The sequence below is a fragment of the Rana temporaria genome, chromosome 10 (genome assembly GCF_905171775.1).
Source record: "Rana temporaria chromosome 10, aRanTem1.1, whole genome shotgun sequence".
Lineage (NCBI taxonomy): Eukaryota > Metazoa > Chordata > Amphibia > Anura > Ranidae > Rana > Rana temporaria.
This window is the reverse complement of record NC_053498.1, coordinates 132,853,149-132,873,068: the sequence shown is the minus strand read 5'-3', so window position 1 is coordinate 132,873,068 and position 19,920 is coordinate 132,853,149. Positions and strand designations below refer to the sequence as shown.

The window sequence follows — 19,920 nt, the reverse complement described above, 5'->3', positions numbered from 1 at the left end:
TGTATTGATGACAGTATCTAATCTTGTTTTGCAGGCCCTGTGTTTGTGGAATTTCCTATTGATATTTTGTATCCATACCATTTGATCCAGAAAGAATTGGCACCCAAAGGTGCCCCTAAAGGAATTGTTGGGAAAATCATTAATTGGTAAGTGTATTCTTCCTAAGTTTAACCACTTCAGCCCCCAGAAGGATTTTTCCCCCTTAATGACCAGGCCATTTTTTGCGATACGGCACTGCGTCGCTTTAAAGCGGACTCGAGTATGCGCAGTAGGGAACCGGGCAGCGAAGCCGCAACGCTTCACTTCCTGATTCCCTCACAGAGGATGGCGGCGGGGGCAGCCGAGAGATGTTGTAGCTACTGGCTTTAAATATGTATTTTTATTTTTTTAGGCAGACCTCCGCTTTTAACTGACAATTGCGCGGTCGTGCGACGCTGTTCCCAAACAAAACAAAAACATAGGACACACCCCCTGCCACGCCCTCTTAAAGGAGAATTCTTTAAAAAATTCAAAAATGATTAGTTAACCACTTGAGACCCAGACCTTTATGCAGGTAAAGGACCCGGCCAGTTTTTGCGATTCGACACTGCGTCGCTTTAACTGACAATTGCGCGGTCGTGCGACGTGGCTCCCAAACAAAATTGGCGTCCTTTTTTTCCCACAAATAGAGCTTTCTTTTGGTGGTATTTTATCACCTCTGCGGTTTTTATTTTTTGCGCTATTACCAAATAACGTTTGACAATTAAAAAAACCCAATTTTTTTACTTTTTGCTATAATAAATATCATTATTAATAATAATAATAAAAAAAAAGTCTTCATCAGTTTAGGTCAATATATATTCTTCTTCATATTTTTGGTATAAAAAAAAATCACAATAAGCGTATATTGATTGTTTTTTCGCAAAAGTTATAGCGTCTACAAAATAGAGGATATATTTTTGGGCATTTTTATTATTTAAATTTTTTTACTAGTAATGCGATTTTTAGCGGGACATTGCGGCGAACAGATCGGACACTTTCTTTCTTTTTTTTTTTACACTTTTTTTACATTTATTACAGTGCTCAGAGCTAAAAATAGCCACTTATCACTGTAAAAAATTACACTGGCAGGAAAGGGGTTAAGTGTTAAACTAGGGAGGTGCTTTCTAACTGTAGGGGGAGGGGACTGACTGGAGGAGGAGAGAGATCGCTGTTTCTGATCAGTGGGAACAGCAGATCTCGCTCCACTCCCCTGACGGAACAGGGATCTGTTTGTTTGCATTGACAGGTGCCCGTTCTGGCTCTCTGCGGAGCTGGCGGACATCACAGCCTGCTGGTCACGCGCATCGGCTCCGGCGACGCAGCGCGAGCGGGCCTGCTATAGCCATGAAAGGGGCTGCCGTACTGGTATGGCAATTTGCACAGCCGAGCCGTTCTGCCGCAGTATGACTGCAGTGTTTGGTCGGCAAGCAGTTAAAGGACAGTGCCAGAGAGTGGGGGAAGGGTGTGTACTGTGCCTTCAATCCTCCAATCCGCCGCCTCAAATTCCTGGGCCTGATTCATCTCTGGATTCCTGTGGTCGGCCCCTCTGCTCACTTTCAGCCTACTGAAGTCCTACATCCTATGGGTTTTTCTAGAAGATTGAGAACTGAGCAGACCACTGATCACTCCGTTCTCAGTCTTCTTGGAGTGGAGAGCAGTGACTGTCATTTTCCGCTCTCTCCTCCGCGTATCTCTGTTTGAGAATACGCTTAAACATAAGTCAGCGTAGATTCTGAGTTAGGTCGGCTTATCTACTGATACGCCGGCCTAACTCTTTCTAAATCTACCTAAAAGAGAGCAAAGCGATTTTTAAGATTTTAAAAATAAAACAGCTGGTATTGCGAAACTCTCGTAAACCATGTTACTCGCAATCCGAGGTATCACTGTACTTTTGAAATTGTATGGATCGTCTTCCATAGTAAACCCTCACCTTTTTTAAATCCAACCCATTCAGTTTAAAATGGAAATGAAAGGCAAAATGTTTGTGTATAGATATAAATAAAACCGTATAAACAAAATTGCATTCCATCCATTCGCAGCTGCGTAAGAGCTGGGGGAGGGGAAAGAGAGCAGTACACTGGTTTTCCCAGCAAAATGGCTGTGCAGGTCGGGACAAGTCTGATCAGTGGAGGAGAGCAGGGCATAATTCCCAGCATAGCTGGATAACTGACCATGCTGTGCTCTCATGCTTGGTGTGGTCAGTTTTTTAATAGGAAAGCAGAGGGACTGGCAGGAAAAGAAGGATTTCACACAAGGGAAGTAATACAAAGAGAACAGGAGACTTTCTCATACAAGTACATGGTACAGCCGGCTCATATCAGAAATATGAAGTGTTGAGTAAGGCACAGATTATAACATAGAGTGTAGGCAGCCAATGGCAGTTCATCTTTTAGTAACAGTAGGTCTGATTGGTTGGTGGGGATTGCTGTACTTTGCTCAGCTATAAACCCCACAGATGTGACTAGGATTCTCTTATTGTCCTTTGTTTTAGGTACTTACAGAATCACCTGAATAATTTATTTGCGGGAGCCTGGGAGCCACGAGACACCTCGCCCCTTCCTGTCTCCATCCCCTTCGCCACCCCGGATCAGGTCAGCTGATACTATTACAATTTTCATCCTGTGAACCTTTTACCAGGAAGATATGAAAGTCGCCATTGCTGATCTTTTCCTTCTGAAAAAAATGCTTGTTTAAAAGAAACCGTACTGCAGTACTTTGCGTCCTGACTTAAAGCGATCGAGAAGTCTTACTTGCCGTAATTCACATAAATTATTTATATTAGGGTTGTCCCGATACCACTTTTTTAGGACTGAGTACAAGTACCGATACTTTTTTTCAAGTACTCGCCGATACCGAATAACGATACTTTTTTTTAAATGTGTCCCCAAATGCAGCCATGTCCCCCCACATATGCAGCCATGTCCCCCCACATATGCAGCCATGTCCCCCCTATATGCAGCCATGTCCCCCCTATATGCAGCCATGTCCCCCCTATATCCAGCCATGTCCCCCCTATATCCAGCCATGTCCCCCCTATATGCAGCCATGTCCCCCCTATATCCAGCCATGTCCCCCCTATATCCAGCCATGTCCACCCTATATCCAGCCATGTCCCCCCTATATGCAGCCATGTCCCCCATAAATCCAGCCATGTCCCCCATATATGCAGCCATGTCCACCCTATATCCAGCCATGTCCCCCCTATATGCAGCCATGTCCCCCCTATATGCAGCCATGTGCCCCCTATATGCAGCCATGTGCCCCCATACCTAGATGCCGCCGCCGCATGGGTTAAACAGCGTGCGGGGAACATCACAGCTTTCATTTGAATAGCTGTAGTATTCCCCGCTGCGCCGCGTATAGACACTCCCCCTTGCTCGGGATTGGACAGATCCCGAGCAAGGGGGAGTGTCTATACGCGGCGGAAAAATACTGCAGCTATTCAAATGAAAGCTGTGATATTCCCCGCACGCTGTTTAACCCATGCGGCGGCGTTGCGGTATGCAACGGGGTCGGCGGCGGCTTTCGTTGCAGCGGCGGGGGGGGGGGTGGGCGATTCAAGTATTCTATTTAGGTATCGGGGGTATTTGCGGGAGTACAAGTACTCCCGCAAATACTCCGTATCGGTCCCGATACCGATACTGGTATCGGTATCGGGACAACCCTAATTTATATCATGGCACTTTTTTTTAACCACTTCAGCCCCGGCAGAAATTACCCCCTTTCTGAACACGTGTGATGTTGTTCCCAAACAAAATTGACTTCCCTTTTTCCCCACAAATAGAGCTTTCTTTTGGTGGTATTTGATCACCTCTGCGTGACAATTTTAGAACAAAAAAAAAACAGTATTTTTTACTTTTTGTTATAATAAATATCCCCATAAATGTTTTTAAAAATCAAATTTCTTCATCAGTTTTGGCCGATACGTATTCTACATATTTTTGGTGATAAAAATTGCAATAAGCGTATATTGATTGGTTTGCGCAAAAGTTATAGGGCCAGATTCACAGAAGAAATACGCCGGAGTATCTACTGATACTCCGGCGTATTTTCAAATTTGCCGCGTCGTATCTTAATTTGTTATTCACAAACAAAGATACGACGGCATTTGGCTAAGATCCAACAGGCTTACGGCTTCGTACGCCTTCGGATCTTAGGCTGCAATACTTCGGCCGCCGCTGGGTGGAGTTTGCGTCGTTTTCCAGCGTCGGGTATGCAATTAGCTTTTACGGCGATCCACGAAGGTACTCGCGTGCGTTACGTCGGCGCAAGTCGTTTTTTCCCATCGCAAAGTTAAGCCAGCTTTTTCATGGCTTAACTTTACATCAGCCATGTTAAAGTATGGCCGTCGTTCCCGCGTCGAATTTAAATATTTTTTTTTTTGGCGTAAGTACGTTACGCACGTCGCTATTCACAAACACGTCGGGGCGCCGTAATTTCGCACAAAGCACGGCGGGAAATTTCCAAACGGAGCATGCGCAGAACGTTCGGCGCAGGAACGCGCCTAATTTAAATGGTACACGCCCCATTTGAATTAGGCGGGCTTGCGCCGGACGGCTTTACGCTACGCCGCCGAAAGTTTACACGCAAGTGCTTGGTGAATCAGGCACTTGCGCTGAAAACTTGCGGCGGTGTAACGTAAAGACGATACGTTACGCCGCCGCATTTGTACCTGAATCTGGCCCATAGTGTCTACAAAATAGGGGATAGATTTATGGCATTTTTTTATTTATTATTTTTACTAGTGATGGCGGTGATCTGCAATTTTTATCGGGATTGTGACGGACACTTTTGACACATTTTTTGGATCATTGACATTTCTCTCCAGATATTGTGCCCCTCCTCCCGCCCACTGCTGTCCAAGCCCCTTTATAATCTGGCACAGGCTCCCTGTATGGGATGACTCCACCCAATATTGCAAACCCAGCTATTTCTATGCTTTTTCTTTCTGTGTACAGATCCAGCAATGTGTGGAGTTGGTGAGTCGAGCGAAGAAGCCTGTATTCATCCTGGGCAGTCAGGTGACCCTTCCTCCCACACCTGTGGACAAGCTGAGGTAAGGGGTACTTGGCCCGACCTATCAGGGAGTCCAGGGGAAGAAGTGTCTTGGGGAGCCAACATAACTAGTCCGATTCCCAGCATGACATTGTTTTTTGTTCTTTCAGACAGGCTCTGGAATCCCTGGGTGTTCCGTGTTTCCTGGGAGGGATGGCCAGGGGCATGCTGGGAAGGAATAGCCCTATCCATATTCGACAGAATCGCAGGGAAGCGCTTAAGGAAGCGGATGTCGTGATACTGGCAGGTAAGATTGATGGACCTCATGATCTTAACCACTTAAGCCCTGGACCTTTAGGCAGCTAAATGCCTAGGCCAGGTTTTGCGATTCGGCACTGCGTCGTTTTAACAGACAATTGCGCGGTCGTGCTACGTGGCTCCCAAACAAAATTGACGTCCTTTTTTTCTCACAAATAGAGCTTTCTTTTGGTGGTATTTGATCACCTCTGCGGTTTTTAGTTTTTGCGCTATAAACAAAAATAGAGCGACAATTTTGAAAAAAATGCAATATTTTTTACTTTTTGCTATAATAAATATCCCCCAAAAATATATATAAAAACATTTTTTTTCCTCAGTTTAGGCCGATACATATTCTTCTACCTATTTTTGGTAAAAAAAATAGCAATAAGCGTTTATCGATTGGTTTGCGCAAAATTTATAGCGTTTACAAAATAGGCTATAGTTTTATTGCATTTTTATTATTTTTTTTTTTTTACTACTAATGGCGGCGTTCAGCGTTTTTTTTTTTTCGTGACTGCGACATTATGGCGGACACTTCGGACAATTTTGACACATTTTTGGGACCATTGTCATTTTCTAGAAACGAATAGCCGCGCCCTTATCCTGGATCGCTCCCACACGATTTCCGACCGCTGCATGTACCGGGGGGGGGCCCCGATCGGACCCCCAACCCGCGGAAAGGCAGGGACGTACATGTACGCCCATATACCTGTATGTGCCATTCTGTGGACGTGTATATATACATGCGGCGGTGGTTAAGTGGTTAATGCATAGGTTCGTAGAGGGGCGGTGTGATTGCACCTGTAACATGCAACATGCTCCAGCACAGATGTGTGAGTGCTCTGGATTACAAGCATTCTTCTTGAACGGATTAGGCTCATAATCCAAGGTACTACTGTACCTACAATGGAATAGTTAAAGTGGAGGTCCGCCGGTTTTTATTTTTTTTTATTTTTTTTTAATTCTAGCCCTAGACCTCCTCTGTAACTCAAAACATGCAACCTGTAGAATTTTGTTTAAACGTCGCCTATGGAGATTTTAAAGGGTAAATGTTTGTCGCCATTCCACGAGCGGACGCAATTTTGAAGCGTGACATGTTGGGTATCAATTTACTCGGCGTAACATCCTCTTTCACAATATAAAAAAAAATTGGGCTAACTTTACTGTTGTCTTATTTTTTAATTAAAGTGTATTTTTTTCCCCAAAAAAAAGTGCGCTTGTAAGACCGCTGCGCAAATATGGTGTGACAGAAAGTATTGCAACGACCGCCATTTTATTCTCTAGGGTGTTAGAATAAAAAATATATATAATGTTTGGGGGAAGGAGATGGCAGTGAAAACAGTGAAAAACACATTAGTAATGCCAACGGCCACCACAAGATGGCGCCACATCACAGAAGGAAGCTTAGGCCTGCAGAAGGCTGAAAAGCCACGGCCTTAATTACTGGCCGGCACGGGCCCGCCGCGATCCCGCAGCGGGGAAGGTGGGGGCACACGGATCCTGTAATTGAGGCCACGGCTTTGCGGCCTTCTGCAGGCCTAAGCTTCCCCGGGCGCCAGGTCACAATTTCTTGTCGCAATTGCGCCTGGGCGCCCAGATTTTGACGAGCCCTGGTTAAAGGGGTTTTCATTGATTTGGATATTTCCGAATGAACAAATTTGTTAAACTAATTTGCAGCAAAACGAATTACACATGTCTACCAATCACATGCAAGGAAAATATGATTGGATGATAGAAGTCAGCAGAGCTCCCCCCCTTATTTACCAAGCTTGGAGCAAATTCCCTTGCAGAGAGAAACTGCACCTGCAAACTGCCCAGGCTATTTGCCTTTAGTAAATCATCCCCCTGGCTTCCTGTCTGGTCTGATCATAGAAGAATGCCGCCAGTTTGAGACTCTTGCCTAGACCAGGATCTGACATAGAACAATAGGCACACATCAAGAGTACCTGTCATACGTATCATTATCTATGTAGAGAAGAATGCTGTTTGCAAGTTCTTTATTTCCTTCCAAAAGCCTCTTTTCACAAAATAACTTTCTTTCCATGTTTGTGTTCTTCTTCCAGGCACTGTGTGTGATTTTCGGCTTTCCTATGGCCGCGTTCTGAACAGACGCAGTAAAATTATCGCGGTGAATAGGGACAAGTCTCAGCTTTTGAAGAACTCGGATATGTTTTGGAAGCCGGCTGTTGCTATTCAGGGTAATTTCTTTGTCATTGATTGCCACAGAGCTATGAGGAACCCGGCATCCTGATAAACGTCACTAAAGCTGGACATACACCATACAATATTCTTATTCAATTTCCTTTAGATTTACCTTCAACTGTGTAGTAGAAGGACCAGCCTGATTTGCACACAAATTGAAAGTGTTTAGATTTGACCTCATATTATTATATGGTTTTGGTAAACCTAAAGGAAATCTATAGAAGAAAATTGTATAATGTATGGCCAGCCTAACATACAGAATGGATTTCAGCCCGTTATTACCCTTCGGTACACAATTGAGTCGTTAAGTATTAACCCCAAAAAATTTATATTGCAGCTTTCAAATCATTAGATGTGGGGGGGGCTGGAACATCTTACACTCTAAATACGAGTATGACATGTTCTGAAAGGTGGTCTTCACCTTTAGCCTCTGATATATGTACAGGAGCGCAGTCTACTGCTGAAAACATCAGTATCTTATCCACACGTTGATGTAGTACAGGGGTCTCCAAACTTTCGAAGCAAAGGGCCAGTTTACTGTCCTTCAGGCTTTAGGGGGGCTGGACTGTGCCCAGTGAGTAGAAAATGCCTGGCATCAGTGCCCCATCATTTGGTTTTAATGAGAGAAATAGTGACCCATTCTTGATATCAATGAGGAGATTAGTACTTCATTGATGGTGTCAGTAGTAGTAGATGGAATGGTGCCTCATCATTGGTGTCAGTCAGTGGAATATTGCCCCAAGGGCCAGATAAAGACAAGCAAAGGGCCACATTCGGCCCTCCGGCCGCAGTTTGGAGACCGCTGATGTAGTATATCAGTCTTCCTATGGCCCACTGTGATTTCCTTTAGTCACCTGTTTAATTTTTTTTTCCTCAGTTGTAATCCCGACCAAGGCTGTCTTTGAGGCAGAGCAAAAGGGGCAGCTGCCCTGGCCCTTTCATTGTTGTGGGGCCAAAAAAGCAGCTGCCTTATACTTGCCAACTATCCCAGTATAAATTCCCTTGTCCCTTGAAGTTTTAGTCCTGTGCTGTGTCTTGATATTTCAGTGTGAAGTGCTGCTACTAATGCTGCCAAGCTCTGCCCTATTGTTGTGTACAGATGACTCACCTGCAGACCCTGCATTCATATGTAAATAATGGAAGCATGCATATGTAAATAACGGGAGCATGCATATGTAAATAAGGGAGCATTTATATGTAAATAATGGGAGCATTTATATGTAAATAACGGGAGCATTCATATGTAAATAGCTGAGGCCGGCAGCATTCATAAGTAAATAAAGGCGTCATTCATATGTATATCATGCCCCTCTGCAGTGAAGAGATGGTGTGCTGTAACCTCTAGCAACCAATCAGTGAGCAGTATTGCTGTACAGTGATCTCTAGCAACCAATCAACAAGAAGAAATCACGTGCTGTAACCTCTAGCAACTAATCAGTGAGCCGTAATGTATGCTATAACCTCTAGCAACCAGTCAGTAAGTAGTAATGATATGCTGTAACCTCTGGCAACCAATCGCAATCACTGCCTGATCTGATACAGTTAACTGATAAGTCTAGCTGATATGTATTGTATGTCTCGGAGCAGATGGAGAGCAAAATTGTATAGGGGGGGGGGGGGCAATTTTTTTGCCCAGGGTCCAATCAGCATTAAAGACGGTCCTGATCCTGACCCTCCGATATACTTACTACATTATGGTCTTCTTTATTTCCAGGAGACGCAGGTTCTTTCATCGCCCATCTCGCTGAAGGACTGAAAGGATACACGTGTCCCAAGGACTGGCCAGAGAGCCTGAAGTCAGGAGATGAATCCAAAGAGAAAGCCAACCAGTAATGCATCCGTATTTCACCTTCAATTCAGTTTCCAGTGCTCAGAATATCTCCGTGGACCAGCCACTCTAGTGTTCTGCTGTCTTTCTATATATCCTCTATCATCAGATATATCGCAGACCGTCACATTTCCTAATTTACACTACAAATGGTTTTTGACAACCTGACCGTCATACCTACATATCAGCTTGCTGAGCATCCCATCCCAGAGTGCAAGAGATCAATTGCCTAAAATGGCTTTAAATGCTGCAGTATTAATAGTGGTCATCACTAGAAACGCCTGAATTTAAAGTGATAATAAAGTTTCAATTTTTTTAAATAAAATAACAAACATGTCCTACTTACCAGCTCTGTGCCGTGGTTTTGCACACAATCCTCCAAACCCCCCCGGCCAAGTGTCCCCACAGAAAGCTGCTTTCTATAGGGGCACTTCCAAGCTGCCCTGTCTGCATCTATAGACACAGACAGCGGGCTCACCCCCCCCCCCCTTGCTTATCATAGGATTTGATTGTCGGCAGCGGGAGCCATTGGCTTCCACTGTTGTTAATCTGCCCATTGAGAAGGGTCAGACCCAACAGAGATGATGTTCTCATGCACAGCGATTGATCGAAATCAGACTTGGGTAAGTATAAGGGAGGTGAGGGGGGATCCCTACAGAAGGTGTGTTTTTGGTTTATGAGTAAGCATCTTACGATGTGAAACATGTTAGCCACTTTTTGTCCTGTTGTCCACTTTTTCATTTTTGACTGCACTTCTTTGGATTATGTTTTGATTTGATTTTATCCAATAAAGACGTCGTTTAACAGAGTGCGGCAGTCCAGGATTTTTTTTTAATTCCATCCCCCCAATATTTACCTGAGCTCCATTTCTATCCAATAATGCCCACGAGTCCCTCAGCCACCCGGGATTGTCCCTCCTGATTGGCTAAGACACAGCAGCGGCGCCATTGGCACCCGCTACTGTCAATCAGGAGAGAGGGGGCGGGGCCAAACTGCAACTTCGTGTCTGAATAGACACACAGAGCTGCAGCTCGGCTCGGGTGCCCCCATAGCAAGCTGCTTGCTGTGGGGGCACTCATCAGGAGGGGGGGGGGGGTCAGGAGCACCGAAGAGGCACCCGATAAGAGGAGGATTGAGGCTGCTCTGTGCAAAACCACTACACATAGCGGGTAAGTATAGCATGTTTGTTTGTAAACAAATTTGATTTAATTTTTTAAATATCACTTTAATGCAGAGAATGAGCGTATATTGATTTGTGCAAAAGTTATAGCGTATACAAAATAGGGGATAGATTTATGGGAGCCATTGGTTTCCGCTGCTATTAATCTGCCCATTGAGAAGGGTCAGACCCTAATGCAGACCTAATGCAGAGAATGCATTAAGGTAAAAAAAAAAAAGACTTAAGACCCCTTTCACATGGGCGCCTCTGTTTAATGGACTCCGCTTGCTCAGTGGGGGGGATCGCTCCGCTGATTCCCACTGAGCAGGTGGATGACGGGTCCATCTCCTCTCACTGTACAGAGCGGAGACAAACCCAGTCCTGCTTTCTTCTATGGGACCACCTGTCCGTTTTCATCTGATCCGCCAGACGGTTGGAAAATAGGAGCACCATCCGTCTGGATTTTGCGTACAGGATCGGATTGGATATCAGCGGGTGTCAGCAGACATGTCGCCGCTGACATCCACCGCTCCATAGAAGTGAATGGAGGATTCGATCAGGTCTGCTTGAAAAACTGACAGGTGGATCTGATTGGACAGCCCATGGAAAAAGGGCCCTAAGGCTTTAAAACCACTTTAATAATTTGGAGGAGGTGTATATGGTCAGGTAGGTGTGATGGTCAGGTGGCCACAGGCTGTTGGGCATATAGTGGACCTACTTCCCTTATATGAATGTACTAGTTGCCTGGCTGTCTCTGGCTGGGTGAGTCATGGATCCAGAATAGGTGTGCAAAGTTTTGGTCACACAGTGTATAGGAAATGTCAAGAGATGAAGTCAGTTGTTTAACTATTTACATTTTAGTAAGCTTTGTGAACCAGACAGTTTTTTTCCACAATAAAGAGTTGCCTTTTCACCCCAGGGGAAAATCTGACGAGAAGACCGAGAGACACCTGAATCCCTTGAAAGTGCTCCATGTAGTGGATGAAGTGATGGCGGAGGACAGCATCATTGTCGCAGATGGAGGAGACTTTGTAGGGAGCGCGGCCTACATCCTTCGACCAAGAGGACCTTTGTGCTGGCTGGATCCAGGTAACTGATGGTGGGGTAACCTCAGAATACAACAGCGCAGCAGGTGGGATTGATGGGGGGAATCAAATGAAAATTGCGGATGGCCAGCCTTATACTTCACATACAATGTTGTCTTTAGGTGCAAATTGGCATTGCAGATCACTAGTTTGGCTCAGTATTACACCTCAGTAATCCAACTGTCATATTGGAGGTTGTGGATTCCATCTTCTCCAACACACTGTAGTCTGCGTTTACATTTTACTGTGTAGCTGCACTTTTGTCTCATTTTGTTTGTAGTTAATTGACTTTTTGAATTTTTTCACAACTGAAGTCCCAAGACCCTTACAGCCATAAAACACAGCACTTCTTCAAGTGCTCACAAATGATGTGGAGCACACACTAGGCCACAAGCTTTTGAGTTTCATGGCTGTCTTGCTTAATACACCATATTTTAATAATCTTGGTTCACTTGGATCACACCCTTTGGAAGCCATTCCTGATGCATGTAAGAAAATAAATGGCTGCACATCCAGGAATTCCGATTGCCTTTTATTGTTCAAAGTGATAACACCAAAGACACCAATGCAAGGTTCAACTAGACGCATTTCACACTTACGTTGTGTGCTTAAAGCGCGGGTTCACCCAAAAATAAATTTTTAACATTACATTCAGCCGAGTTGTCCTAATGACAATCGGCTGTTTTTTTTTTTGGTTTTTTTTCCCCATACATACCGTATTTTCACCGCCTCTTCCGGGTATGTCTTCTGCGAGACTGGGAGTTCCTAATTGATTGACAGGCTTCCGACCGTCGCATACAGCGCGTCACGAGTTGCCGAAAGAAGCCGGACTGCGAGTCGGCTCTATACGGCGCCTGCACACCGACGTTCTGCTTCTTTCGGCAACTCGTGACGCGCTGTATGCGACGGTCGGAAGCCTGTCAATCAATTAGGAACGCTCAGTCCCGCAGAAGACATACCCGGAAGCGGCGGTGAAAATGCGGTATGTACGGGGATAAAATAAAAAAAAAAACAGCCGATTGTCATTCTGACAACTCGGCTGAATGTAATGTTAAAACATTTTTTGGGGGTAAACCCCCGCTTTAATCATTACCATCAGGTAATGATTAAGCACAAGATGTATGTGTGAAACGCATCTACGAGACCTCGTGTTGGTGTCTTTGGTGTTATCACTTTGAATAATAAAAGGCAATGGGAATTCCTGGATGTGCAGCCATTTCTTTTCTTACAAGTTTCCCACGAAAGCGGGCCGGGGCTGCCACTCTACCAGACATTCCACCTCAGGTTATCATCATACACCTGGAGCAGCGGCTCTTTTTCTTTGTACATTCATGATGCATAATTTTAAATTAAATTATGACACTAGGGTCGTTGGTTTGAATCCCAAGCACGGCACTACCTACCTGGAGTCTGCATGTTTTCCCTGTGCCTGGGTGGGTTTCCTCCCACACTCTAAAGACATGCTGGTAGGATAACTGGCTCCTGTCTAAATTGGCCCTAGTATATGTATGTGTGAATGCGAGTTAGGGATATTACATTGTAAGCTCCTTAAAGTGTATGTACACCCTCCATACACCCAGTGAAGTGAACAGCCTCAGATGATACAGAGATGAACCAAACATATGTTTTACATGTATATCTGCTGTCTTCACATTTATATACTGTTTAGAAAGTTGAGATCCTGTTAGGAAATATTCTCTTCCTGTTTAAAGCGGATGTGCCACTAAAAAAAAAATATTAAAAGCCAGCAGCTACAAATACTGCAGCTGCTGACTTTTAATATTAGGACACTTACCTGTCCTGGAGTCCAGCGCCGTCCGCAGCAGAGGATGAGCGATCGCTCGTCACTCTGCTGTTCCCCCCGCCATCCTCAGTGAGGGAACCAGGAAGTGAAGCGCTCCGGCTTCACTACCCGGTTCCCTACGGCGCGAGTTGCGCTGCGCCGCTGATTGGCTCCCGCTGTGCTCTGGGAGCCGAGTGTTCCCAGAGCACAACGGGGGGAGGACGGGAGGTGACGTTCTGCCCGCAGTAAACCCAAAACTGTGTGGCCGGAAGTGGGTGCAAATACCTGTCTTTAGACAGGTATCTGCACCCCCCTCCCCCCTGAAAGGTGTCAAATGTGACACCGGAGGGGGGAGGGGGTTCCGATCAGCGGGAGTTCCACTTTAGGGTGGAGCTTCGCTTTAACACAGAGTGTGATGTTTGGCATACAGCCGAGATGGTTAACATTGCTGATTGGAGGAAACGCACACACCCCCTCTCATCATAGGCAGAGACTCTCAGAGGTGTTTTGTAATAGGGCCAGCTCCCTGTTAATCAATTTATAGCAACCTTTCCTGACAGAAGATTCAGGCTGCTAAAGTGTCAGGCCCCGTACACACGTCCGAGGAACTCGACGTGCCAAACACATCAAGTTCCTTGTCGAGTTCAGTGTGGAAGCCGCCGAGATCTCGGCGGGCCGACTTTCCTCATTGAACAACGAGGAAATAGAGAACATGTTCTCTTTTCGGCCCGACGAGTTCCTCGACGGCTTCCTCGCTGAAAAGTGTACACACGACCGAGTTTCTCGGCAGAATCCAGCTCCGACCGAGTTTCTGGCTGAATTCTGCCGAGAAACTCGGTCGTGTGTACAGGGCCTCAGAGAATTTGTCAGGCGTTATCAGGCCGATAACAGAGGAACAGTTCAGGAGAGAGCTACAGGACTTGGATCATGGAATAGAGATATCAAAATACTGCCGATATATGTGGTTTACATCCACTTTAATGGAATGAGATGAATGTACAATATATGTGTAAATTGTCAGCATTGTATAAGTACCTGAAATAAATAAAAAAATAATTATGATTAAAACTTTACTATAATTCACATTGATAGATGAACAGTCTGTTTCTTTACCAAGATCAGCAGTACATGCAAGAACCAATAAGATTTACATTAAACGTGTTGATGTTGATTGTAGGTGCTTTCGGTACTCTTGGTGTTGGAGGAGGATTTGCTTTGGGAGCTAAACTTTGTCGTCCAGAATCTGAGGTATTGACATGTTAAACCTTTAATGTTTATGAACCTAATTTTTATTAATTTTTTTACTTGTCGGGGCCTTCGTTAGAGATTATGCTAGAACAAGTGCAGATCAGTGATTTTAAATTTTTGGATCGACTTCTCCACATTTGAAAACACATGATCTTGGGTATGAAACAACATATTGGGTGTTTTATCAGCAGAGAAGCATTTGTAATTTACATCTTTTGAAGAAGAGCCACCTACATAGAGGAGATGGCTGAATACCACTACCATTGTATGTTATAAAAATTCTATTCACCTGGCTGCTATGCTGATTTACTGGTTTTAATGCATTTTGAGTGATCCTACCGAAATTCGCCATAACCACTACCAAGGAAATAATACCAGGAGTCTATGGGGACAGAAGCAACTTGGATTCGGTCCAAACATCCCAGACCTTGGAACATTTATTAGGGCCTCCTCTAGACTTGTATGTATATTTTTATACAACGGTACCATTTTATTTTATTTCTCCCTGGTGTGGAGTGTCGTGCTCATCCCCTCCCTTGGACTACAGGAGAGTTAGGACTACTCTCCTGTAGTCCAAGGGAGGGGGCGAACACGACACTCCACACCAGGGAGAAAGCCTCGCATTACTGTGTGGAGTTACAGACAGAAGAACAGGAAGTGAGGATTTCTCAGAAGAAATAAGGACATTTAAAAGCAAAATGGAAGGATGAGGTAAGTGAAGGAGGACTGCACTAAGGTAAAGGAAGCTATTTAGGAAATGTTTTTTTTACCTTTACAGCCCCTTTAATGCATTAAGGTGAAAAAACATCTCATCATTAGCGCCCCCCCACAAACCCCCATTTACTTACCAGCGCCAGGCTTCTCGGTCGGCTTCTCGGCTCCTTTCTTGGTTGATTGAAAGCAGCACAGCCATTGGCTCACGCTGCTGTCAATCATATCCAATGAAGCGGCGCGCCGAGCCTAGTGATAAAGTGAGCGTCCTCAAGAACTTTCCACCATGCGAGAGAGCTTGCATTAAGGTGGAAAGTTGCGGGGGGGGGGGTTGGAGCCGAGAGAGCCGCTGAAGCACCCTAGAAGACCAGGTTTGGGGCCACTCTGTGCAAAACAAGCTGCACAGTAGAGGTAAGTATAACATGTTTGTTATTTATTTTTTATTTCTCTTTAGTGATCCTTTAACTATGGACTTCCAGAAATCAGATGTAGGAGCCTGAAGGGGTTTCCATGTACGGAGAATAGACTTCCGAGCGTAGAACAGTAACAGTCCCAGCAGAGTTCTCATTTCTCTGGACATGGCCAGCAAGTGAACAAGACCCAGTATACAGATTTGGCCTGACTTGTGCTCGTATTGCGAGACAACACTCGCACACGAGTCACGATTTTTTTAAATGCAGTGCTGGTATTGCGAAACGCTCGTTAACCACGTTACTTGCAATCCGAGGTTCCACTGTATTTTAAGATCGCAATCATGCCCCCCCCTCAAGTGTCGCATCTCCAGCAAGAATACATGTAATGTTTGCAGCCGATCCTCGTAATTTAGGTCCTCCAGTCCTCCTTTTTTCTTTTTTTTTATTAGTTGTGATGGAACAAATACACTTAGATCCCTTTCACACTGGGCGTTTTTCAGGCGCTTTGGCGTAAAAAAAAAAAGCGCCTAAATGGGAAGGGGCGCTTTAGAAGCGATGTATTCAATGCTCCTAAACCGCTGCAAAAAGCTGCTTGCAAGACTTTTGCAGAGCAGTATTACCGCGGTATTAGGAGCGGTAAACACACCGCTTCTCTCACCGCTCCAAAGATGCGGCTAACAGGACTTTTGGAGCGGAGTTTTTTAAGGCGGTATTAAGGCGCAATTTTTAGTGCTAACCCGCCTGAAAAAACTCCTCAGTGTGAAAGGGGCCTTTAGAGACACCTGTTCAGTAACTTTTCCCCCTACACACGACCGAGTTTCCCGACAGGAAAACTGCCATGAGTGCTTAGGTCGGGAAACCCGTACGCGTGCACGAGGCTTGAGCGCCGCACTTCTCACAAGTACAGTGATCTCAGGCCAGCTTGATGATACCACCTCTGTGGGCATGTCCATGACGGCCTGGGCTCACAGGAAGAGGATCTAATGACACTGGGGGGGTGGAGTCACTAAAACTGGAGAGTGCAAAATCTGGTGCAGCTTTGCAAAGAATCCAATCGGCTTCCAGGTTGTTGTTTTTTTGCCTAATTGAACAAGCTGAAGTTAGAAGCTGATTGGCTACAGTGCACAGCTACACCAGATTTTTCACTCTCAAATAAATGAACCCCTGGGTGTCATTCAGCCTGGTAGACAAGCAGCACTGGACCTCGGAGAGGACTTTCTGAAGGGACAGCACCAAAGAAATGGTGAGTATTGGCAGAGCTGCATTTTTATTTTAATACTTTCTTTTTGTTGGAAGGATGGATTTAGGCTTTACGCCCCCTGTGACTTTTTGCTTGTGTTTAATCCGGTTAATTGAATGCAGGATAATGTTTCTTTGTTTTATTTTAGGTGTGGATTATATTTGGGGATGGCTCTTTAGGTTACAGTATTGTAGAGTTTGATACATACACACGTCATAAGGTAACCTTGAATTTATCAACTGTTTTTAGCAAATAAAATCTTTTAGTGTTTACACACAAATGCTGTATGGCGGCCAATGTATGAGCATTGTATTGCGTCAAATTGTTCCCCTGCTATGTGCTGTCAGTAATACTCCAGTCCCTGCTCTTCCTTTTTGCCATAAATGAGTGATAAACATGCCATTGTTGACCACCTTTTGAAAATGCTCTCTACCTGGCTGTCTCTGGCTTCAATTCTTTCTAAGTTACTGGTCTAGGGCAGTGGTCTCTAAACTGCAGCCCGGCAGTCAGTTGTGGCCCTTTCTTTGCTTTTATCTGGCCCTTGGGGCGCTATGCCACCCACTGACACCAATGATGGGGCGCTATGCCCACCCACTGACACCAATGATGGGACGCTATGCCACCCACTGACACCAATGATGGGACGCTATGCCACCCACTGACACCAATGATGGGGTGCTATGCCACCCACTGACACCAATGATGGGACTCTATGCCACCCACTGACACCAATGATGGGACACTATGCCCCCCACTGAATTATCTACTCTCACTGGCCACAGTCCCCCCCCCCCCCCCCCAATCCAAAGTACAGTAAACTGGCCCTTTGAAAAAAAACTTTAGAGACCTCCTGTATTAGATAAATGCCATCTCGTTTTATATGAGTGCCATGTCTATTGTAGAACCCAACGTTAATGTGTGTGTATAATTTATATATATTCGCTTTATATCTGTTACAGTAGTAAACTTATCTTATCCCCTGAGAAATCCTTGAGTGCCTCTCACTGCAAGGATGACCTCGGATGAGCCTGCTAGGACGCTGACAGCGCGCACCGCTGCCAATCGCCGCCGCCATCATTCACAGGCACTGAGAACTCTGCAGCTGTGGACTGGGAAATGACATAGTGTTATTGGCGCTGCATGCTGTCAGCTTCCCGACGGGCTATGGAACACGCCCCAGCAACACGCCCAGCTTATCAGTGAGAAGCGCTCAGGGATTAGAGAAAATATATATATATATTTTTTTTTTTAAACCAAGCTCATCCTTACCCTGTGCGGGGGGCCACTAAAGCGTTAATAGCAAATTGCAAGTGGGGGCCGTATAAAACCGCAACTGGCCCGCGTGCCGGACTTTGGACATACCTGCTCTTTAGTTACTGTCTTAAGCCCCATACACACTATCAGTTTTCCTGCAGGTTTTTGTCTTCAGGTTTACCAAAACCATGTAGTGCAAGGGCCTGCCTGATTGCATACGAATCGAAACTCTTAAGATTTGACCTCATATTAGATGGTTTTGGTGAACCTGAAGACAAAAACCTGAAGGAAAACTGATAGTGTGTATGGGGCTTTAGAGATTACAATCTAAATATAGATGTAAGACATTAGGAGGATATTTAAAAATGAATGGTATGGCTACTATGTAAAAAAAGTAAATGCTTTGCACAATTATAAAGCAATGCACTTTATTAATATGCAATGTGGTCTGCCATTTTTGGGAGTCTGGAGCAACGCTCCATTCACATATGAGCTGCATGCGGCTCGCAGCAGGTGTCCATTGCGTGCGGGTTCACCATTTCAGGTCCGATTTCAGCCTAAATTATGGGCTGAGTTAAGACCTGAAACGGACCAAAAGACGCAGTTTTTTTCTTGCAAAACGCACCGGACCCGCTGCGGAGATGTGTGAATCGGTTCCATAAAGAGCCGGTCACAATCTCCTGCTATTGCGAATTGGCCGCATCCAATTCGCAATGGTGTGAACCCAGCCTTAACCTTTCAGTGAGTACACAGCCCCACTACAAGGGATCATTTTTTAATACCTGGATATTGTTAATTTCTGAATGTTGGATAATCAAAGGCACCAGATCCCTGAGTAGAGATAGATTTGGTAAAGAAAGGATCATGGGATTTTTAGGGTGCCACAGAAAAATTACAAACTGATATATAAACAAATTTACCAAATTTATTAATACAGAGATAAAATCATCAGGACATCAGACTCCTGAGGATGCCGTTGTATGGCGAGACATGTAGAGCAAGAAGTTACATCTATCATATGGTTATTGTATGATGATATCCTGATGATTTTATCTCTGTATTAATACATTTGATATATTTTTTATATATCTGTTTGTAAATTTTCTATGGCACCTTAAAAATCCCATTGTCCTTTTTTTATCAAATTTTATTCACCTGGAGTTTGGCTTTAAAGTGGAGGTTCACCCAAAAAAAAACAATTTTTAACATTAGATTGGGCCTAATTACGTGAAGCAGAATCGGGTGTTTTGATTAAAATCAATGCCGTACTTACCGTTTTAGAGATAGATGTTGTCCGCTGCTTCTGGGTATGGGCTTCGGGACTGGGCGTTCCTATTTGATTGACAGCCTTCCGACCGTCGCATCCATCGCGTCACCAGTTTCCGAAAGTAGCCGAACGTTGGTGCGCAGGCACCGTATAGAGCTGCACCGACGTTCGGCAACTCGTGACGCGCTGTATACGACCGTCGGAAGGCTGTCAATCAAATAGGAACGCCCAGTCCCGAAGACCATACCCGGAAGCGGCGGAGAACATCTATCTCTAAAACGGTAAGTACGCCATTGATTTTAAACAAAAGACCCGATTCTGCTTCCCGTAATTAGGCCCAATCTACTGTTAAAAAAAAAAAAAAAAATTGGGTGAACTCCCGCTTTAACACGTGTTGAAACCATCACTTGTAGT

General features: G+C 44.8%; 1 protein-coding gene across 2 annotated transcripts in view; it reads left to right on the top strand.

The window, feature by feature from the left end:
- ILVBL (ilvB acetolactate synthase like) overlaps nt 1–19,920 on the top strand; it is a 79,700-nt gene that overhangs the window by 54,762 nt on the left and 5,018 nt on the right. For both annotated transcript variants that reach the window (XM_040326293.1, XM_040326292.1), the window contains exons 6-14: nt 35–146; nt 2,513–2,612; nt 4,980–5,077; nt 5,187–5,323; nt 7,380–7,514; nt 9,233–9,347; nt 11,425–11,594; nt 14,551–14,621; nt 17,134–17,205. In XM_040326293.1, the coding sequence (XP_040182227.1) occupies nt 35–146; nt 2,513–2,612; nt 4,980–5,077; nt 5,187–5,323; nt 7,380–7,514; nt 9,233–9,347; nt 11,425–11,594; nt 14,551–14,621; nt 17,134–17,205 (1,010 nt within the window). The remainder of the gene's footprint in view (nt 1–34; nt 147–2,512; nt 2,613–4,979; nt 5,078–5,186; nt 5,324–7,379; nt 7,515–9,232; nt 9,348–11,424; nt 11,595–14,550; nt 14,622–17,133; nt 17,206–19,920) is intronic.